This window comes from Acomys minous (genome assembly GCF_964271855.1).
Source record: "Acomys minous genome assembly, chromosome: 15".
Taxonomy (NCBI): Eukaryota; Metazoa; Chordata; class Mammalia; order Rodentia; family Muridae; genus Acomys; species Acomys minous.
Genome location: NC_140497.1, coordinates 63,390,952 through 63,415,491, shown reverse-complemented (window position 1 = coordinate 63,415,491; position 24,540 = coordinate 63,390,952). Strand labels below are relative to the sequence as shown.

The following is a 24,540-nucleotide window of genomic DNA, read 5'->3' as shown; positions in this document are numbered from 1 at the left end:
ATTTTTAAAATTTAATTATTCGCTTTGCATCCTGGTGGCAGCCTCATTCTCATCCTCCTGTCCCACCATTCCCCAATCTCTCCCATCCTACCACCCCGATATCTCATAAAAAGGGAGTCCCCCTACCGACCTGTCTCAGTTCAGCAAGTTACATCAGGACTGAGCATTTCCTCTTCCCCTGTGTCTTAGCAAGGTTGTCCTGCCAAGGGTAAGTAATTTAAAAGCTGGTGAGAAGTCCATGACAAGCAGAACCCTTACTTTCCTCCATAGAGGACCCAGATGATGTCTGAACTACAAATTGGTTACACCTTTGTAGGGTGCCTAGATCCATTTTATACAAAGTCCCTGGTTGGTGCCTCATTCTCAGCAGACCCCTCTGAGTCTAGTCAGTTTGCTTTGTTTGTCTTCTTGTGTAGCTTATGTCACCTCCAAGTCCTTTACTCCTTTCCCCAACTCTCTATGCTTCACCCAGCGTCTGGCTGTGAGTCTCAGCATGTGTTTCAGGGCATTGCTGGGTGGAGCCTCTCAGAGGACAACTCTACTATGCTCCTGTCTGTAAGCCTGCTTAGCAGTGTGTCCTTAATAGTGTAAGAAGTTGGTTCTCTGCCATTTGGTGTGTCTTGGCTTGGGTCAAGCAAAGGTTGGATATTTCCTCAGTCTCTTCCCTATCTGTTCTTTCTTTATCCCTGCATATCAGGGAGGCAGAGGGAATTTTGAGTAGAAGTTGTTGTGGATAGATTGGTAGTTGGTATTCTCATTCCTCTGTTAGGAGACTTGGCTTGCAAGAGGATGATCTGTTCCTTCTCTATGGTCCCTGCTACTAGGCATCTCTGCTAGAGTCCCTCTCATATTCCCCCAGGAGCCGACCCGACAAGGTCTCCAGCTTGTCACAGAGATGCCCCAGCCCACAGTTTCTCTTTTCTCTTTGTCCTCCCAGCCTGCTCTCCCCCGGATGGATCTCCACCCTCATATCTCTCTGTGTTTCCACTCCTACCTCTTACTTCTCTTCAGCTACTGCCTCTATCTAGTCTAATTCCTCTGCCGAGTGAGATGTAAGCATCTTTCTTGAGTCCTCCTTGCTCCTTATATTCGTTGGGTCTGTGCATTGTCATATGTTTACCATGTATGATATTGCTAAAAGCCACTTATGCGTACATACCATGTGTGTCTTTCTGGGTGTGGGTTACCTCACTCAGGATGACATTTTCTAGTTCCATCAATTTGGCTGAAATTTCCATGATTTCTTTGTTTTTAATAGATGAGTAGTATTCCATCATGTAAATGTACAGTTTTAATATCCATTCTGTTTGATGGACATCTAGGTTGTTTCTAGATTCTTGCTATTAGGAATAAAGCTGTTAAGAATGTAGTTGAGCAAATGTCCTTGTTGTATGCTACAGCATTTTTGTGTGTATGCCCAAGGAGTTGTATAGCTGGATCTATTTCCATTTTTCTGAGAAAGCTTCAGATTGATTTCCAAAGTACAAGATTTCACTCCCACCAGCAACGGAGGTATGTTCCCCTTTCTCCACATCCTCACCAGCATGTACTTTCACTTTAGTTTTTTATCTTAGCCATTCTGAAAGATGTAAGATGGAATCCAAGAGTCATTTTGATGTGCATTTTCCTAATGAATAAGGACATTGAGCATTTCTGTAAGTGCTTTACGACCATTTCAGATTCTTCGGTTGAGAATTCTCTGTTTAGCAATGTATTAAAATTTTTATTTTTCAATGATGCATTTTATTCAAGAATATGACTAAATCTGATGTATCTGCTAATGACCAGTATCTTTTTTCATATACATTTATATTAATACCAACGTATGTAATAATCTACGTACAGCAAGGAAAACCATGAAACAATTGGGAATTACATAAACATTACATTCATAGTGTTTTGGCTATTTATATTTGGCAACCATGAAGAAAATATATTTCCTATTTTGGTGAGTCCAAAATTCTGAATGTAAGTCAATATCTATCATATCTCATCTCTATCTACTTAAAATATCTATCAAGACCTAAATACACCTTAATCCTTAAACAACTAAGCTTGATTGAAAACTAAACTATCTGGTCTGCAACCTCATCATAGCCTTGAGAAGGAATAAAATTAACTAACTGAGAAAACTAGAAGTGCTGGTTAGCAGCTTCCAAAGTGGAAAAAAAAATGACAGAGATGGTTTGCTGCCTGAACAGTCACACCAAACTCTCTGTAACGCTGCAGCAGCATCTTTAGCCTTCTGACCCAGTATATCTGAGAGACACATTTGTGAGGCAAGAACTCCTGAAGACTTGCTTACCATGCATGTGTCGGGCAGAGTTTGCCCATCAACTCTGCCTGCATCCAATCTTCCCCCTATTTTAGGCAGAATTCTGTCTGTGGAAGAAATGAGGATGTTTTGTCCAGTGGCTGGGTTGCCACATTTGAAGCCATCTCCATAAGGAGGTTTTTAAATGCTCATCATCTTCTTTGAGGGAGACTGAATGTTGCCAGCAGTTAACCTGTATTATTGTCAAAGAATCTTTAAAATAGTAATTAAAATAACTTCTTTAAATGCCATATTCTGTAGGTCCATGAGGTTTGTGAAGACCTTAGGTAACTTTTTATCTCATCTATCTATAGAGTCTTATCTATCTGTTAAACCTAGGATTTATATCCTTGTGATAAAAATAAACAAGTAATTGACATGACTTTGATTTGATCAACTAACAAGTACCTTGTACTACTTAATTATCCTAAGAAGCCTGCAATAGCATTTCAAAGTATTGGAAGTACACCTTTTATAGGCACAATACTTCATATCAGAGTAGAAATAAATACTGTTTGTGAGGAATGATATAAATTTAAATTCTATATCAATGTATCAAATTAGACTTATTTTGCATCAATATACAATATTTTATATCAGTGATTTAAAAATTACCTTGTGAGGAACAATTAAGGCCTTAAGTTGAGGAGTACATTCAATAATATACTTTTTGTCCTGTCATGCCTATAGATTTCTATATTCCCCTTCTTTCTTTTCAGCCCCTATTTCCAAACTTAAGAAAGAAAGACCAACAAAAAAAGAGACATCCCGAATCCAACTTTGTTTTCTCCCTGAATAAGACCAATAGTAATTTATATCCACGTCGCAATGAAAATAAGCATGTATAGCCCAAGAAAACAACCAAAACCCACCCAACCCACCCCCCCTTATGCGATATTTGATGTTATTTTCTTAAGGTCTCTAATGGCTCATTTTGGACAAATAGTACTTTTGTAGGAGCCCAAATAAAATGAGGGAAAATGGTTAAATAAGCTAGGAATGGCATTTGTGGTCCAGGTTCTTAATGTTGAGGAATTCCAGAGTTAATAGAATCCCTGTGTGGGATAGTTTGTAATTCATTTTTTTAAACTGGGTTATTTGGTGGGTAGTGTTTCATTGTTTTTTAATTGAGTTATTTGGTTGGGTGGTGTTTAATGTCTTGTTATCTATATATTGTGGATATTAACCCTTTGTCTGATGTAAAACTAGTGAAGGTGTTCATTTTATCACTGAAGTTGTGGTAAAACAGGACTATGGTGATGCTATTTTGGGCTAAATAGGATGACAGTATCTCAGAATTTCAAAAACTAAAATATGTAACAATAACAACTCAGCCTTGCGATTGATTAATTTAAAAATCAAATAGATTCAGAGAAAATGGCTTTAAATTCCTAGGAAGATAAATGCACTCCATTAAATGATTCAACTAGTTACTGCTGAGCTAAAACCTATGGTTTTATTTGAGATACAATAACAAGAAGCATTAGATAGGCGTAAAATGTCTCATACAGTTTCTGGAGCATATTAACTCGTATGTAGTATCAACCTGAGAATTCTTCAGGGTGAAAACATTTACTAGTACTGGTCTGGATGATCAACTTGACTATCATAAAATTAAATACAAGAGTAATCATGAGAGAGAACACAAGTAATCTAATTTAATAATCAGTTATTAGAAAATAGATGATCCCCAAGAATCTAACATGAGTGAGAAACTGAATAGTTATAGTATCTATTATAGAATTCAACCTTTTAAAAAATCTGAGACATCTGTGATTGTTTTTTATAGATTAACAGTATTTTTCTTCTCCATTTTATTATGCAATGGTAACAGTTTATAGTGAATATAATTTTGGTATACTTTAGGCCAAAAATTATCAAAGATACTTGGATTCAAGTATATGTCTGCTTATGCATAGTTAATTTAATATTTATGTCCATTTTTAATTTGGGGAACTAATTAAAATAAATTCAGTTGACATAAACTGAGTGTTGTGATATTAATGCATTATATGATGAAATATATGATATTATATTAATAAACAACTAAACTTATATTCCTTAATATAAATAAATAATACAATATAAAATTAATATCTTACAGACTAGAACATATGGCTGAGACTTGGTATGTGCCTATCTATTGACAGCATATGACAATAATGGCTATGTTTTCAACTCTGATAAAAATGGAAAATAATTAGATAAGAATATTTGATCTCACAATATGTAACCAATCAGTCAAAAACTGTATAAATTTCTTATCTTTTATAAAACTTATTTAACAGTTCTTGATCAGCTCATGATTATATATAATATCTCTGACATTGACTAATTATAAATTTTTATTAATTAAATGGTTTCTATTGCTGTAGAAGAATAGACACTGAAGGTACTGGAAGTCTTATTTTGATAGTGTATTTATTTTTAATTGAGGTCAGATTGAGGATTTAGAAGCTTACCTCTGCCAAAATATACTGTATTATTAAAACTGAATATATGATCTAAGAAAATAAGTGTATAAAAATGGCCATTGCATTAAAATAATGCCGATATTTTTGGTTCTGGCTGTAATGATAGCAGCAAGAAATATACAAGCTCATGATTTACTAATAGCTTTAAGGAAAGAAAAGGACAGTTTTTACATTTTTATGAGCTTATATCACAAAATCCCCAACAAATCTGAAAAGCAAGTTGGATAAACTACATGAATCAACTTTATGAATAGACAGTTATAGATATAAAGTTCATGCACAGGGAGGTTTTCTTTATATCCTTGGTTTGTTTTCAATGCTGAGGCATCAGTGTAAGTCAACTTGCCACAGAGACTCATCTCCCTCTCACTAAAGATGGTTCACATTTCACATTTACTTACAGAAAGATGCTAAATTGCAAGCAAGAAAAACAGGAAGAAAAGATAACGGACTCCATGAAACACTGAAATTATATTTTTTCATGATGATCAATGTAACTTAATTTTGCTCAAATGAAACTAGTTTAATATAATCTTGTCCTAATAAAGAGTTTGTCTAGAAATCAATAAGAATATTTTAAAATTCATTATGAATATACATTTCCAATCATTAAGTTATACTTTACCTCCCAAGAGAAGAGCCATGAGTTTTGATGATATTTACATCTAAGATAACTTTGGTCATACTTATTTTTCAGCCACATCAGACTAATTTCAGAATCTAACTTTGTTTATTCATTTCACAAATAAAATACCAAGTTAGCATTCATAAATTTTCCTTCTATGAGAGAGTAGCTTTGGAAAATAATGCCCTTAATAATTAAATTTTAGAAAATTCTTACATTTATCATATTAAAATGTTCTCTTCTCCTCTTACTGCTCACATATTTTGATAGAAATTGAATATAAATATTTTCTGCAGGAGAGAGAATTTGTGCCAGTATGAAAATCTGCTACATATGATTGTTTCTCCTTTGTGTATAAGTTTGTGTGTATGTTACATGTAGATGTTATTGTGAGTATGGGTGTATGTGTGTGTGAGTGTGCATGTACTGTATGTAAATGTTCTTGTGAGTGTGTATGCATATGTCAATATGTATGTGTTAAATATATGTATCATTATGGGTGTTTATGTATGTCTGAATATACATGAGTTATATCCATCAATCATCCATCTATCTACCTATCTATCTATCTATCTATCTATCATCTATCTATCTGTCTGTCTGTCTACCCACCATCTACATATGCATCCATGCATGCATGTGTGTAAATGAGCATGTCACAGCTACAGGGTAAGGTCAAATGTCTTCTTCAGTTATTTCCTTCACAATGTTTAGAGACAAACTCCCTCTCTGAAAAAGGAATTTTTCTTTTGGCTAGAACGGTTAGACAATGATATCCAATGACTCAGTTGTCTCTAATCTACAAGTTATGGACTTATTAAAATATGCCAGTGATCCAAGATTTTACACAGGTCTTGGGGTTTTGATATCAGGTCTTCATGCTTAATCAGCTGTAGTTTGTGTGCTGAACCATCTCCACAATCCCCACTGTTTTTCTCTCATTAATGATAACAGAAATGTTACAGGTAGATTTCAACAAGAAGTAAAGATAACTTCTTACTGTTTTCTTCAAACACTTTGACATCTTGTGCATGTTCATAGCAATCCACACTCCCAACACGCTGCTGTCACTAGGAATCTACCGAACCCAATCAAGAGTATAGCACAAATCATTTTGATATATGGCAAGATAAAAGATTAAATAAACTTGAGATAACCTTTAAGTTATTAAAAATTAAATGAGGGGACAGCTACATATCTAACCAAGGAATCCTAAATATCTTAGAGAAGTCATGCTTTTATGCCTTAGCTTGGATTGGAAAGCAATAATTTTGATAAAGGAAAGCAGAAAGGGTATCTGAAGTGTGAGTGCTGTTGGAGGGAGTGACTAAAATTCCTCACCCTCCAGACCTGAAAATGAATGGAGTCTGTGTCTGTGTCTGTACAACAGATAAGTGTGTTTTAGTCCCTGCAGATTTACTGTGGTGGAGTGAGACAGAGGAGTACACATGACATTCTACTCTGGCCTATTTACATGGGCCTCACGTGGTACTCACCTACACACATACGCATACAATATCACACAACAATACATACACTGCCGCCACCACCATCATGACCAACAACAACAAAAATGATTCTATTACTAGTCGTAAATTGATTGTTCCAGGTAATATGTCACTGTTACATAAAACTAGCACAAATGGCAGGACAGTCTTGGGTATAAATACTGTACTAGAAATATACATAATAATAATTACAGACAAATACTCAATTTTCTTAAGATTTATTTTATTGATATGACTACTTTGTCTGCAAGTATATATGTATACCACATGGACATCTGGTGCTTGAGGGAGTGGTGAGCCTCCATGTGGTTGCTGGGAATAAAACCTGAGACTTTTGCCTGAACAAGTGTTGTTAAGCACCGAACCGACTCTCCAGCTTGATAATTATATTTTAAAAGTAAAAATTAAACATTTATTCTCCCAAATTGCTTTTGGATATCTACTGATAATACTTTTCCTTTTATTTGTTACTAGAAGAGAAATAAAAATTAATAGTATAATGAAATAAAAGGTAATACATTTAATATGCTACAGGTGAGCTTATTAAAAATTCATATTTTCAGGGTTCTTTGAAAATCGTGAGAGAGAAGGAAGGAAGGAAGAGAGAGAGAGAGAGAGAGAGAGAGAGAGAGAGAGAGAGAGAGAGAGAGTATTTGTTTTGCTGTTGAGTGTACTGGGAAGTACAACTTTCTCAATTAGAAATGTCTACTGCTAATTCATAGTTGCCCTGCGTTTTCACAGAAGATGCTGTGTAGTTTCTGGCTCAGATCACACACGCAGTTAGATTTGCACTAAGGCTGTAGTGGTGCTACAAGAACTTGATTCTCAGAGTGGTTGCCATTATAATTCACAAACATGACTTGCACAGGTGATAATTTACACGACATCCATTATTTTGTGTTGAAAGTTAAACTATTATACCTCGTCTCCTTTCTTCCCCTTTCTTTCTTAACTTGCCTGTACTGCAAGACATTTAGGGCACAGCAAAATGTACACTGAGAAGCTGTTGGATAAAGTTATTTGAAAATGTGGGACAATTTTATGAAAAGTCCTAATAAGCAGCAAAGGATAAACCTCTGTGTTCACACGAAGCATTATAGAAGTACAAACTGGTGAAACTGGCATCAGTTTTAGGAGAATACACTGTTGCAAAAAACAATCAATGAAAGGATTCAAAATATTAAAACCTGAAGAAAGCTCTGGCTAGAACTTCAAGAACTATATTGAAGAGATATGGGGAGAGAGGGCAGCCTTGTCTGGTTCCTGATTTTAGAGGGATTTCCTTGAGTATCTCTCCATTTAATTTAATGTTGGCTGTTGGTTTGCTGTAAATAGCCTTTATTATGTTTAGATAAGTGCCTTGTATTCCCGATCTCTCCAGAACTTTAAATATAAATGGGTGTTGGATTTTGTCAAATGCTTTTTCTGCATCAAGAGAGATGATTATGTGGTTTTTCTCTTTCAGTTTGTTTATATGATGGATTACATTGATGGATTTCCATATGTTAAACCATCCCTGCATGCCTGGGATGAATTCTACCTGGTCATGGTGGATGATGTCTTTGATATGCTGTTGTATTCGCTTTGCGAGTATTTTGTTGAGTATTTTTGCATCAATGTTCATAAGAGAAATTGGTCTGAAATTCTCCTTTTTCGTTGGGTCTTTGTGAGGTTTAGGTACCATTGTGATTTTGGCTTCATAGAAGGAATTTGGTAATGTTCCGTCCATTTCTATCTTTCACAATAGCTTGAATAGTATCGGTATTAACTCCTCTTTGAAGGACTGGTAGAACTCTGCGCTGAAGCCATCTGGCCCTGGGCTTTTTTTGGTTGTGAGACTATCAATGGTTGCTTCTATTTCTATAGGCGAAATAGGGCTATTTAATTTGTTTATCTGGTCTTGGTTCAATTTTGGCAAATGGAATCGGTCGAGAAATTTGTCCATTTCCCTTAAATTTTCGAATTTTGTGGCATAAATGCCTTTAAAGTAGGTTCTTACAATTCTTTGTATTTCTTCGGTGTCTGTTATGTCTCCCTTTTCATTTCTGATTTTGTTAATTTGGATAGTAGGAGATCATGGGGATCCAAATGGGAAAGGAAGAAGTCAAATTATCCCTATTTGCAGATGATATGATAGTGTATATAAGCGACCCCCAAAATTCCACCAGAGAACTCCTACAGCTGATAAACACCTTCAGCAAATTGGCAGGATACAAAATAAACTCGAAAAAGTCAGTAGCCTTCCTGTATACAAATGACAAACAGGCAGAGGAAGAAATTAGGAAAACTACTCCCTTCACGATAGCCACAAACAATATAAAATATCTAGGAATAACTCTAACCAAGCAAGTGAAGGACTTATTCAAAAAAAATTCAAACCTTTGAAGAAAGAGATTGAAAATGATATCAGAAGATGGAGGGATTTACCTTGTTCATGGATCGGGAGAATAAACATAGTAAAAATGGCCATCTTACCAAAAGCAATTTACAAATTCAATGCAATCCTACAAATACCTACAAAATATTTTGAAGATATTGAAAGATCAATTCTCAAATTCATATGGAAAAATAAAAAACCCAGAATAGCAAAAACAATCCTATACAATAAAAGATCCTCCGGAGGAATCTCCATACCTGATCTCAAGCTGTACTACAGAGCAACAGTAATTAAAACAGCATGGTACTGGCAAAGTAATAGGCTTGTGGATCAATGGAATCAAATTGAATCCACACACATTTGCTCACTTGATTTTTGACAAAGAAGCCAAATCTATTCAATGGAAAAATGATAGCATCTTCAACAAATGGTGCTGGTCTAACTGGTTGTCTACATGTAGAGAAATGCAATTAAACCCTTATTTGTCACCATGCACAAAACTCAAATCCAAGTGGATTAAAGACCTCAACTTAAAACCAGAGACATTAACTCAGTTAGAGAAAAAAGTGGGGAAGAGCCTGGGACACAAAGGCACAGGAAACAACTTCCTGAACAGTACACCAACAGCCCAGGCCTTAATGTCAACAATTAATAAATGGGACCTCATGAGGCTGAGAAGCTTCTGTAAGGCAGGAGACACTGTCAAGAGAACAAAGCAACAGCCTACAGACTGGGAAAAGATCTTCACCAACCCTACATCTGACAAAGGTCTAATATCCAAAATATATAAAGAATTCAAGAAATTAAACACCACAAAACCAAACAACCCAATTGCGAAATGGGGCTTAGAACTAAACAGAGAATTCTCAACAGAGGAATATCAAATGGCTGAGAAACACTTCAAGAAATGCTCATCCTCGTTAGGCATCAGAGAAATGGAATCAAAATGACACTGAGATTCCACCTTACACCCATCAGAAAAGCTAAGATCAAAAACTCAAATGACACCACATGTTGGCGAGGATGTGGAGAGAGAGGAACACTCCTTCATTGCTGGTGGGAATGCAAACTAGTACAACCACTTTGGAAAGCTATCTGGCATTTTCTCAGAAAAATGGGAATAGGGCTTCCTCAAGACCCAGCTATCCTACTCCTTGGAATATACCCAGAAAATGCCCTAACACACAACAGGGACATATGCTCAACCATGTTCATAGCTGCTTTATACACAATAGCCAGAACATGGAAACAGCCTAAGTGTCCCTCAGTAGAAGAATGGACTAAGAAACTATGGTACATTTACACTATGGAGTATTACTCAGCTATTAAAAACGAGGAATTCCCGAAATTTGTGGACAAATGGATTGACCTAGAAATTATCATAATGAGTGAGTTCACCCAGAAGCAAAAAGAGACAAACGGTATATACTCACTTATATCAAAACACTAGGCCAATGGATACGTCCCATGAAAAACTTTACTTACCAAGAAAGTGGGTCAGAGGAGAGGACATCCTATCGAGACTTTAGGCGAGAGTAGCATGAAAGAATGGGGAAATAATAGGACCCACAGTGTCCTGGAAATCTACAAGAAGAACTTTATGACAGGCAGATCTGGGTCCTGGGGTCCTCCTCAAACTAAGGCACCAGCCAAGGAGAAATAGGCAGTAAACTTCAAACCCCTACCAAGACCTAGCCGACGAACACGATATTTTCCACCGTTGAGTGGAGAGAGATCTGATTCTCACATGAACTCTGGTGCCCCTTTTCTGACCACGTCCCCTGGATGAGGAGGCCTGGTGGCACTCAGAGGAGCGACAGCAAGTTACCAAGAAGAGACTCGATAATCTTAGAGCATACATAGGGGGTGGAAGTCTCCCTCAATCACAGACATAGGGGAGGGGAGAAGGGGGAAAGTGGGAGGGAGGGAAGAATGGGAGGAAACAGGGGAAGGGCTAACAATCCAGATGTAATATGAATAAATTAATAAAAAATGATTTAAAAAAACCCTGAAGAAAGCAACTTGAGTTGTAGAAAATTTTTCATTCATTAGAAAGCCAAGATATTATGGAAATGTTATGTGTTAATAGGTATTTAAATTTATCTATTTTGAATTTAACCAATGTATTTTATACCTTTAACCTGAATCTAGTTGTTATGGAAAAATTATAACACGTCTGTGATATCTTGACCATATAAATTTCTTGTTCTCTCTAAGAAATATCCCTATGTTAAATATATCACATGTAATATAAAATGAGAAATACTTTGATTACTAAAATGAAAACATCGCTTCCTGTCGCGGCAGCCATCGGAGAGCAGCAGCCATGGCCCTGCGCTACCCCATGGCCGTGGGCCTCAACAAGGGCCACAAAGTGACGAAGAACGTGAGCAAGCCGAGGCACAGCCGGCGCCGCGGGCGCCTCACCAAGCACACCAAGTTCGTGCGGGACATGATCAGGGAGGTGTGCGGCTTCGCGCCCTACGAGCGGCGCGCCATGGAGCTGCTCAAGGTGTCCAAGGACAAGCGCGCGCTCAAGTTCATCAAGAAGCGGGTGGGCACGCACATCCGGGCCAAGAGGAAGCGGGAGGAGCTTAGCAACGTGCTGGCAGCCATGAGGAAGGCCGCGGCCAAGAAGGACTGACGCCCCCTCCCTCAATAAACGTCTGTGCACAGTTAAAAAAATAAAATAAAATAAAATGAAAACATCTTCTTAAAAATATCACAGCAGCTGGGTATGGTGGTGCACGCCATTAATCCCAGCACTTGGAAGGCAGAGGCAGGCGGCTCACTATGAGTTCGAGTCCAGCCTGGTCTACAAAGTGAGTCCACGCCAGCCAAGGCTGAAAAAAAAAAAAAAAAAAGACCCTGTCTGCAGGGTACCAAAAAGAGACTTGATACCCTCTGAGTATATCCAGAGGGAGGAGGTTCCCCTCAAATTCACTCATAGGGGAGGGGAGTAAGGGGAAAGCGGGAGAGAGGGAGGAATGGGAGGATACAAGGGATGGGATAACCATTGTGATGTAATATGAACAAATTAATAAAAATATGTATAAGAATAAAACAAAAAAACAAAATATCTTGGTAATTACCCTATGAACATATACAGGGGGAAGTAATCCCCTCAGGAACAGTCACAGGGGAGGGGAATAAGGGGAAAATGGGAGGGAGGGAAGAATGGGAAGATACAAGGGATGGGATAACCATTGAGATGTAACAAGAATTAATTAATAAAAAAAGATTTCAAAAACAAAACAAAAAATAAAATATCATTGCATACATTTAATGGAATAATAATATCTTAAATAGCAGCACCCATGCTCTTAAAACATATCAAACCTGATACATGGGTGATCATACTTTTCTAAACTTGAACCAGCTGGTGGGACAATGGTATCTTTTTGATGAACCTCATTCAAAAAACAACACAATTATAAAATGCTATTGGTTGTGAATATGAACGTATTTTTGTAAATTCTTAATTTGGTGAAATATTTAAAATGTTTGATATAAAAGTCTTTAGTAAGTATATTTTAAATTACTTCCTTCAAAAAAGAAGTCTATTTGAAGACGAAGAAGTGATAATAAGACAATATTTGAGCTGAAACATTCACATTTAAAAATGTAACATTAGGATTGTGCATGTGCCATTTTAGAAATACATCAAGAAAATACTTTTTTCTATTGAAATAAATATCTTCGAGATGATACATTTTAAAGATATTATAATATTTTAAATTACACAACCCATAAACTATGAGTAAATATTTTGATAAACCTGATATAATAATGTATCAATAAAATATGCAGTAGTACATGTCCTTAGGAAATTTTATCAGTATTTACTAAAATATATTATATAGAAATTTATTAAAACAGTTATTATTATTTTATTGTTTTATTATTAAAGCAAAACTATGTCATTTTCAAAGTGACCACAATCAATACAAAAATAGGACTCAATACAAAACTTGTATTAAGTTATATTTCAAAGCATTATTTTAGGTAAACATTAAAAAAAAAACTAACTGTACATCTAACAAGTCAAATATATTAACTGATTTTTTTTCTATCATTCTATCATTTTATTTTATCACTCCCACTCTTGATTTGGTTGTGATTGAAATACAAATTTGCTTATCATTGTATCCCTATATCAGGAACTTAATATATGCCTCTCAGTTCTAGAGAATATCAGTCAGTTGACACTGTGAACCTCATGCTATTTGGACGTAAATTCTTTAAAAAAGAGCATGTCAAATAGGGAATGGTTAATCTCCACCACGGCCTAGTGCTTTCCAGTATCAGATGTTTCAACTTAGTCCTAAAAGATAGCTTGAGAGTCAAAGTTTTCGGTCTTCTTGTTGCTCTTTAGAGTATATCTGTAGTAGTAAGATGTGAGCAGTCATGCATGTATTTGGAACTATGACCGTAGTATGTACAGTGAGTAACCTCAAGTTCCATGCCAAAAGTCTATTTTACTTTATTAATTTAAAATATTTTCATGTATATTTACGACCTTTCACCTCCTTTATAAAGAGTTTCTTGTCAGGTTGCACTTCTGTTGTTTTGATAAAATGTTCCAAAGCAGTAATTTAGGAGAGAAGAGATTTATTGTTGGCATACTGCTTTGTTCATTGTGTACCGTTTATCCTTGTTCATCTAATGCTGATTTCTCTACCCCACTATCTGGTTTCAATCTGGACATGGAACTGTAACATTTATTATAACTGTCTCCTCTCTCAAGTTTGTGTAAATATGTCTACTGTTTGTTCTCTGTTCTGTCAATGAAATGCCAAGCAGCAAATATTGAGCAATACTGGATAGGATGGGATATCTTGGACCAGCAAAGGGTGTGGAAAGAAGAGAGGAAGTAGATATTAAGCGCTAAGAAGAGGAACAGGAAGCATCAGGAGGGTGAACTGGAGCAAAAAGATGACTAAAAGACAAGTATTCCTGGAAAATCTGCATGGGAGAAGCTTGCCTAGCTTGAAGGTTTAGGGTGGAGTTTCGCTCAGTATTGTGCTCTAGGCTAGTTAAATAATTCATAACCTCTCTGTGTTATTATTTTTGGTGAAAAGCTGTTTAAAGAGTAACTGGTGCATTAATAACAGTATGAATCAGTATTAGTTATTAATAATAATACTACAATTTATTTCAGCTTAGGAAAAATATTATAGTCAATTATTTTGTGGACATCAAGTCAGGAACTTCAGCTATTCATATCATGTCTCAAGTCAAAGGAAGCCAAAATTAAATGCAAGGAACATACTTATTTACTTGCCTTTTCTCAGCTTGATATTTCTTTTCCCACACAGTTCAGCATTTCCTGTTTAAGGAATAGTGTTGCTCACAATTGTCTGGGTCTTTCCACAACAGTTAATTATTGCAATCCCACGCAGACATGCCTACAGGTCACCTCAGTATAGACCATCTCTAATTTAGACTCTACCAAGGCGATTCTAGGTTGTGTCAAGCTGACACTTAAAGCTACTATACAATGTTCCATACTGAATAATTGGTTTGTTAATAAGTAAATTTATGAGTAACCACAATCTATGAATAGTCCTGCTTTCTTATTCAAGACATTGCCTTCTCCTCTGCACAAGATAAACAATAAGAATCCCAATGGCAGAATTGTCATTTTCTGAATCTGCTTAAAGTATTATCAAACAGTAGAGAGGAGATCTTCTCCTATGAACATAGCTTAAGAACATATAAACTTTCAGTATCAAAGCAGAGGGTTATTTGAGGGCTCCCTCCATGATGTAGACTTGGGACTGGGTCTAGAAAAAAAATTAGTATAGCCTGGATTAGAGAATAGGTAGGAACTACAGAAGCAGAGTAAAAAGCACTTTTGTAGGATTCCATATAAAAATGGGGGAAAATTATTAAACAAGCCGGGAATAGCATTTGTGGTCCAGTTTCTAAATGCTGAGAAATTCCAGTCCGAATTAGAGTCTGATGTGAGACAGTCTGAAATGCTGGACCAATCGGTAATGGAAGCTTTCTTCAAAGCTGTTCCGGGAGCTGTCTTGTTCTGGTGAGGAACAGCAACTGAAGCGCTTGTTTCTGGAACATAAAAGATGCAGGTTTTCAGTGTTCAGCATGCTGAGAGGAATGAATCCTGTTAGGTCTGATCCAGAGTCAGTGTCAAGTTCTTTTGTTCTGAGACCATATAAATTTTCACATAACAGTTCTAAAATTATAAATATATTAGATATGCATGATGCAGAGAACAATTAAGCCTGATTCTGTGCAATTTTTATGAGCAAAAGAAAGACATCTATAAATCTTCATTTATGCCATATGAAGAATGGCATCTAATGATAAAGCAGGGATTCTGTAACCAACAGGAAGCAACATCTATGCAGATATTCATGTCTCAGCCAGTGTCAGAGCTATTCCCCTGTAAGGGATTAGCGGCACAAGTTACCTGCTTCTTCTGCAGTTTGAATTCTTCACATCCCAATTGTAGCCCTTTGCACCTTTCCTTTCCGATCACCGCCTCCTTCATCCCTTCTCTCTCCCTCCCTTAGTCCTCAGAAAGGGAAACCCTCCTCCCCTAATATCTGACCTCAGTTTATCAAATCTCATCTGTACTACCTGTATTCTCTTCCTCTGTCCCCTGACAAGGCTGCCATCCAGGGGGAAATGACCAACATTTGGAGGGCAGAGTCCATGTCAGAAGCCCTCTCTATCCCCAAATTTGGGATCCACAAAGAGACTGTGCTGCCTATCTACTACATGTGAACGGAGGGTCTAGACCTATAACATACACGGCAATTGTTTGGTGCATCAGTCTTTGTATATTGTGGTGTGGTTATCCTGTATTATGTGGCTAATATCAGTTTATGAGTGAGTGTATATCACATGTGTCTTTATAGGTTTGGGTTATCTCACTCAGGATAATCTTTTTTAGTTCTACCCATTTGGCTGCAAGTTTCAAGATATCCTTGTTGTTCATAGCTGAGTAGTGTTCCATTGTGTAAATATGCCACAGGTTTTTTTAAATCCATTCTTCAGTTCATGGACAGCTAGGTTGTTTCAAGATTCTAACTATTATGAATAATGCTCCTAAGAACACAGCTGAGCAAATGTCCTTGTGGTATGGAGAAGCATCTTTCAGCTATGTGACCAGGAGTAGTATGTCTGCACCTTGAGGTAGAATTATTCTTAATTTCCTGAAAAAGCACCAGATTGATTTCCAAAGTGGTTTTACAAGTTTGCACTCCCACTAGTAATGGAGGAGAGCTTCGCTTTCTCCGCATCCTTGACAACATGTGCTGTCACTTGAGTTTTGATCTTAGCTATTTGGACTGGTGTAGGATGGAATCTCAGAGTTGTTTAGATTTGCATTTCCCTGATGACTGGAAATATTGACCATTAGTTGTTGATCTTAGAGACTGAGCTGTTGGTGTCCCTTCTGGAACTTGTCTCCTGTGCCAATGAGATCAAGGCTCTTCCCTCTTTTTCTTCTAACAGATTTAGTATGTCTGGTATTCTGTTGAAAAAGCCCAAAGTTGTTTGGGTGCCTCACAGTCTTCCTCAGGATGACAACTAATGTGGATTGTGTCAGGCACCAGTACTCAACTCTGCCTATCTGCTCTGTGTCCCCGATGTGGTAAGCAGTTGGGAGTGCTGAGAGAGATGGGAGCCCAAAGCTGCTCAGGTGCTCCACAGGCATTTTGGAGATGGCAATACTCTGCCTCTCTGCTCTGTGACACAGATGGGCTAGGCTTGTAAGCAACTGGAAAGTAGAGAGATATCTGAGCCCAAAACTGCACAGGTGTCTCATGGTCCTTCTCTTCTTATATGGAGGCTAATGTAGGTTGTCCCTGTGGGTTAGCTGGGTGGCTAGAGGTCAGGCCCATCCATACTCCACAAAGTGTGGAACCCTTTCACCTGAGAATCAACAGTACTCATGTTTTGTAGCTCTCAGTTTGGTCTTTAGGTCACTGCACAATCCTAGCTGTCCTGCTGATCAAAAGAAATGTGTGATCAGTGCTGCCATCTTCATACTATTTCTTTTTTCTTCTCTTAAAGAGAATATTACTTGAGATAAATAAAGTAGGAAGTTTAGGTAAAGTGATCCGTAATTATTGAAATGTCACAGATTCCCTACTAATGTGAAAAATATGAGGCTACTTCATATTAATTTTCACACTCCTTTGGGATTTTTTATCTACAGTGATTTTATTGAACTTCTTTATGTTTTTGTTTATCATATTTTATTTTGAATCTTTCTTGAATATATTTCCTAAAGGCATGTAACTGTAAAGCTTTATTTTAACAAGAAATACTTAATTTGTTCTTTTTACATTTCAAGAGAGTGCTTCTTGTTTCACTGGAGAGAGTAATATGAACATATCTATGTGAAATTTTCATAAGTGAAATCATTCACAGTTTTTAATAATATATCATGCCTGCAGTTTAAAACCAACTGAAATTCTTAGTCATCAGAGAAATGCAAATCAAAGGGACTCTGAGATTCAATCGTATACCCATCAGAATGGCTAAGATAAAAACTCAAGTGACATCACATGCTAGCAAGGATGTGGAGAAAGCAGAACACTCCTTCATTGCTGATGGTAAAGTTAACTTTGTAAATCTATCTCGTGCTTTTTCAGGAAACTGGGAATAGGGCCACCTCAAGACCCAGCTGTTCTACTCCTTAGAATATACCCAGAAGATGCTCCAACACACAACAAGGACATATGCTCAACCATATTCATAGCAGCCTTATTCATAATAATAGCCAGAACCTGGAAACAACCTAAATGTCCCTCAGTAGAAGAATGGATAAAGAAACTGTGGTATATGTATGCTATAGAATACTACTCAGCTACTAAAAACAAGGAAATCCCAAAATTTACAGACAAATGAATGGAACTAGAAAGGATCATACTGAGTAAGTTAACCTAGACTCAGAAAGACTCACATGGTATATACTCACTTGTAATTGGACACTAGACCAAAAGGGATGTCCCATGAAAGTCTTCACTTTCCTATTAGGACTCTACGTGAAAGAAGTATAGGAGAATGGTGAAATAGAAGGATCCAAAGGGTCCTAGAAACCTAAAAGAACCACATCTTGATGGGCGGATCTGAGCCCAGTGAGGTCTGTTCAGGCTACTGCACCAACCAAGTACAATAGATGCAGTAAACATTGAACCCCTGCTCAGATCTAGCCAATGGACAAGACATTCTCCACAGCTGTGTGGAGAGCAGGGACTGACTCTGACAGGAACTCCTGTGCCCCATATTTGACCACCTCCCCTTTGTGGCGGGTGCCTGGTGACACTCAGAAAAGGAATAAGCAGGCTACCAAGATGAGACTTGATGGACTGTGATCGTATGGTGAGGGAGGAGGTCCCTTTAGGTCACAGACCTAGGGGAGGGTAATAGGGTAAAAGCAGGAGGGAGGGAGGGAGGAATGGGAAGATACAAGTAAGGGGAAAACAATTGAGATGTAATCTGAAAAAAATTAAATAAAAAAATAAATTAAAAAACCCTACTGAAATAGTGTTTACATTCTTTTAAAATTAATATTAACTATCTTAAAAGGGCATGAAAATGGAATAAGCATTTATACAAAGATAAGCCACCAGCAATAGATAATTTGGAGGTCAGATCCTGGCTTGGAATATAGCACAGTTGCCAGAGAGATTGCTTGGTGTGGTGAAGTCCTGGATTCTATTTAGAATACCACTAAAGCTGAGCATAGTTGGACATGCCTAAAATTGTGTATTCTGTAGGACTCTGAGGTTTTTGAAGAACGTATCTAACTATTGTACCTTTTCAATCTATACAATCATATCTATCTGTTACGCCTAGGATGTATATATTCCTGTGATAAAAAATACACCAGTAATTGACATGGCCATGATTTAATCAATTGAAAATTAACTTTTATAATTTACTGTCCTAAACAGCCTGCAATAACACTTTAAAATATTTGAAGTAAACCTTTTATCCTATTTCAGTGGTATGGGTACAATACCTCATATTGGAGTAGAAATATATATGTGTGAATAATAATCTTAAATTTGAATTCTATACCAATGTATCAATATTGATCTTATTTTGCATCAATATACAAAATTCTATACCAATGAATCAGAAATAGCTTTGTGAGCACAATTAAGGCCTCACATTAAGGAGTATATCCAATAATCTACTTTTTATTCTATCATTCCAAAAGATTTCTGTATCCCACCTTCCTTCTTTTCAGACCCTGTCTCCAAACATAAGAAAGAAAGATAAAGTAAAAGAAGAGTCCAGGCTGAGTCCAACCTCGTTTTCTCTCTGAATAAGACCAACATTAAGTTATAAGCAATTCCCAATGAAAATAAACATCTATAGCCCAAGAAAGCAAACAAAAATCTACCCAACCGCCTTAAAGGAAATAGGCATCATTCTCTTAAGGTCTTCCAGCTGATTTGAGATGAATGATACCTTTGTAGGGGCCCAAATAAAATTGGGGAAAATGGTTAAACAAGCTGGGAAATTGCATTTGTGGTACAGTTTCTAAATGTTGAGAAATTCTCAGCTTAATAGAAGGCCTTTGTGTGACAGTCTGAAATGCTGGACCAATTGGTATTGGAAGGTTTCTTTGAAGCTGTCTTAAGAGCTGTCCTGTTATGATGGGGAACAGCAGCTGAAGCACTTGCTGCTGGAAAATGTAGGATGTAGGATGTCTGTGTCCAGCATGCTGAGAGGAAAGAATCCTGTCAGTTCTGATCCAGCTTCAATGTCCATTTCTTTTGTTCTGAAAACATATAATTTCTCACAAACATTATACAGCCTTAAAATTGTAAGTGTGTGAGGTGTTCACGGTACACATAGCAATTAAGGCTAGTTCTCTGATCTTTGCCTGAGCCGAAGAAAGACATCTGTTATGTGGCACATTTGAGCACTATGAAAGTTAACTAATAGGTATGGTGCAGCCAGGTCTATGTGAGCATGATTTCGTCATGTTTTTGACTCAAGCTTGTGACTTCAATACTAGGGTCTTATGATCACATTCTTGAGGGCATCTTATTTAAATTGCAATAGGCTATAATGTTAGATTATCTAATGAATCAATTTTACAACACCAAAAACATAATTGACTCTTTACACTAAGTTTTTTGTTTGTTTGTTTTTTGGTTATTCTCTGGAGAGTAGTTTGGGCATATTTGTTATATCCTAGGGAATTCTTTTATAACACTCTGAACAAAAATCAACTCAAAACTGGTAGATCCAAATTGAATGAAAAAGTGCACTTGAGCAAGGACAAAAAAAAGTTAGCTCAGTTTAACAACTGGTTTACTTGGTGTCACAATTGTCGGCATGATGGGCATGCCGGACATATGCTTAGTTGGCTCAGGGACCACGCAGAGTGTCCTGTATGTTCGTGCACATGTAAATGTATACAGTTGGATACAACAGGAAATCTGGTACCAGCAGAGACTGTCCAGCCATGAAATGTTACATCTAAAGAGAAACCTTCACGTGTGGAGCTTTTAAGAGATGTCCTTCTTAGTTCAGAAACATACCTCAGAACAAGTCACTCATGACTTTTCTATAATGGAAAAATAAATATTCTATCAGACAAAAAAAAAGATAATACCTTCTAAATTTTAAATTCATGTAATAATCTTAATTTAGCATTGCTTTTGCTTTATTTTATATGTTTGACATGTTGTTTCTCATTTTCATCTATTTCAGATTTCCCTTAATGGTTTTCTATTTAGACTATTTCTTTTTTAATAGTATTTTTTGAACTTTAGAACTTATTTGTGAATTTTCTCTTCACTATTGAGTTTTAGTTTCAATATATTATTGTCACAAAAGACACGGTTTGATTTCAACCTACTTAAAACTATAAGGACTTGTTCAATCTTAACATATAATTTACTTTCATGTAACAACATAGCAGTTTCCTACTATGATTATTTTAGAAGATTGGGTTGATGCTTTATATCTGTTGGTATCATTCTGTTTAGAACCATTCTTTAGATCATGTTTTTCTTCTTAATATTCTAGTATGAAATCCTGATAATAGGTATTTTTATAGCTAGACAATTAGAGCCTCCTAGGATGACTATATGGTTGCATTTCTCTTCCTCCTCATCTCTCAATTGTTATGTCATATATAGGTATTCATGCAGGGAATTCATGTGCAATTATATCTACTCCATCTTCCTCATACACTGACCAATTTGTAATTATATATCTTATTTTCTACTAATAGTTTTTCCCCTGAGAATTTTTTTGATGTTTAGGAATATAGCAGACTTTGCAGTCCATTGTCTTCCATTCGAAAGAAGAAGCTTTCTCTTCCTCATTTTTTTTTGTCTCTTCAAGTATTTCAAGTTTATTTGTAAATTTTCTGTGCAATAAATAGATCTTGGTTTCTTGTTGTCTTGTCCAGCTATTCTGTCTGCAATGCCTGTCAAATCCATTGCATTTATATTAGAAATAATTACTGATAAGGAACAACTTAATATTGCAATGTTAATCTTCTGTAATTTTTATAGTATATTTATCTCCTTTGTTTTTGAATCCTTAAGGTCTTTCTCAATTTTATTTCATATGATCTGTTTATATTTTACTGGAGGTTACCATTGACTTGTAGAAATCATATCTTAGTTATATGCAGTAGATGATAACTCTAATCACATTTGTGCAGCCCATTCTTTCTTCTTTCCATAACTTCGACAATTGTTTTATTTTATATATTTGTATTGTATACACTTCTTAATATTTTCACAATATTATTAATTACATAACTCATTTTACTTTTAAAGATATATTTATTGTTATTTTTTGTGAATGATGGCAGATCTCCTGAACTGTATCTATGGATGGTACAGATAGCTATTAGCTGACATATTGATGTTTGGAATGAACCCTGGTCCTCTGCAAGAGCAGAAAGAACTCTTAAACTCTGAACCATCTTCAGGCACTATACTTTGCTAGTTTTTAAAGATTTATAAGTCAAATTTACAGTAGTAGAGAATTGTCTTGGATGAAAAAGCATCTTTTACAGGGTCCCTTGTTTGATGCTTGTTTTACAACTGGTGGCACCTTTTTGGAAAATTCTAACAATTTTGCTTTATGGAATTTAGATTTTTATCACACAATTTGAGAGTATAGCCTGTAAGCTAAAATAAACCTGCCATCACTTAAATTGTGCCTTTTCAGGTATCAGATCAAAGCAATAATGAATGTAGTTCAGAAGATCAGTACTGGCAAGGAGGGTTATTTCTTTGAGAATTCTGACCATGTGTTCTGAGGATTATGACTTGTTTTGTGGGAAATGTGGAAAACTCTGGTACTGCAGTCTTAGCAAAGCTTAAAAGGGCATCTTAGTCAACAGAGGAACACCAAAATGGTGTTTAATGCAATGGTGACCAGGTTCATAAGGCTTAAAAATAGAAAAAAGAAATCTCTATTGAAAATTAAACTACAGGCATCATGGGTAAAAAACTAGTGACGGTTTTAACAGCATTTCCTAATGTTCAGTGGTTTGAGTGAGATTGAATATTTTTAAAACGGAATGGAGTAACTGATATAGCAGAGCAAATTTCACGATGGCATAATGTATAGACATGTATATTATTTATTTTCATAAAGATCTATAGTGAAAACATCAAATGGAACAGAATTATATGAAAAAGACACAACTTAGTGACAAAAGAAGCCTAAACTAGCATGGGAAATATATGTATAATTGTTTAAAATGTTTAGTAAATTTGAGGTTAAAATTTGAGCTGTGCAATTTGATGACAAAAAGTATCTGGAGCGGGAAAGACACCTCCTATTAAGAGCTCCACGGTAGAATAATTCAATTTATAAAAAAAGAGACTCCTTCAAAATCTGAAGCCTTCAGAGTACTTTGGCTACCTAACAATGTGTTTCCTCAGATTCACCTACAAAGTCTCACAAAGGTCACTGTTGGGATGGACCGACATGGAGCAGGACACTTCTTCGGTTGATAACACAATCTGTAGCATTTTTATATGCTTCTGGTTTTCCCACAAAAATGTACAATGATAAAGTAATTGTGAGGATTTGTATAAAGATTCTGAGTCATCTAGGAAGATCAGATTCTCTTTGGCAAACTCCTGAAGGGGATGTGTGTGTGTGTGTGTGTGTGTGTGTGTGTGTGTGTGTGTGTTTGTGTGTGTGCGTGCGTGTGAAGTTGTGAGAGTGAGGCCTAAGGTGGAGTAAACAGGATGGACTGTTGGAAAAATGTGGAGCATCCTATATGTCAGCTACAGTCACCAAAGGGTGCTAGCATAAGAGAGAAGCCACGAGCACCACAGACAACAAGGTTGGAATAATGAGCCTATTTCCGACTTTGGAATACTGACAATGCCATTATGAGCACCAGAAGAGAGACATGGAACTATAGGGTTGTTATTTTATGGGTGTGAAGCCTTGCTTTGATCTCATTTTTCCTTGCTAATCTTCAAATCCTTGCTTTAAGAATGATAATGTTTATGTTCTGTTAGTGTATACTATAAACCTGTACATTGTTATTTGATTTTATAAGTGTTAGCAATTAGCTAATAATTATAAGTCTCAGAAAAGACTCTGAACATTACGCAGTCATTTGATGTTTAACTGAATTCACTTTGTGTTAGGACATTCCCATGAGCCTGTGGTGGAATGTGGTTGTTTGGACATATAGTATCCCTAGCAGGTGTCCATGTTTGAACACTGGCTTTTTAGCTGACATCACTGTTCAGGTAGATTGTAAAAGCTTTGCAATGCAGGACCTATTTAGGAAAAGTGGGCCTTTGGAAGAAAATCCTTGAAATTTTTCTTAGCCTGGCTCTATCTCCTGTTTATTTGATTCTCTATTCAGTAAGATGTCAGCAAGAATCTTCATATTCACTTCACATCAGGAATTGCTATGAAGATCATACGTTTTTCCTAATTGTGTCTATATTCTCAAGTAATGCAGTAAAATTTACTTTTCATTCTTTATGTGACTGCTTTTCAAAAGTTTGTCATAAAAGGAGAAAAGTAAGTAACAGAATATTTTGTTTCTGTCTGCTGATTGACCATAACCTGTGTGATTTATGGTATTATATTCATTTACATTGTTATCTAGCATTTTATCTAAAGCATTTTCATTTAACATTTTTCATAAGGCTAATCTAGAGAAGAAGAACTCCTTTTCCATGGTAGAGAGTGAAGAAATGGATAGAAAATTAGGAAATATAATAGAGATATAATCTTTTGAA

General features: G+C 36.3%; 1 protein-coding gene across 1 annotated transcript; it reads left to right on the top strand.

The window, feature by feature from the left end:
• Positions 1-11,593: 11,593 nt before the first annotated feature.
• Positions 11,594-11,973, top strand: LOC311584364 (large ribosomal subunit protein eL36). Its single transcript, XM_084758626.1, has one exon. The coding sequence runs from the start codon at positions 11,625-11,627 to the stop codon at positions 11,940-11,942; it is 318 nt and encodes a 105-aa protein (XP_084614752.1). The 5' UTR covers positions 11,594-11,624; the 3' UTR covers positions 11,943-11,973.
• The last annotated feature ends 12,567 nt before the right edge of the window (positions 11,974-24,540 follow it).

What these genes read in the sequence shown, in the direction of transcription:
- LOC311584364 (XM_084758626.1), top strand. Translation starts at nt 11,625, where the DNA reads ATGGCCCTGCGCTACCCCATGGCCGTGGGCCTCAACAAGGGCCACAAA.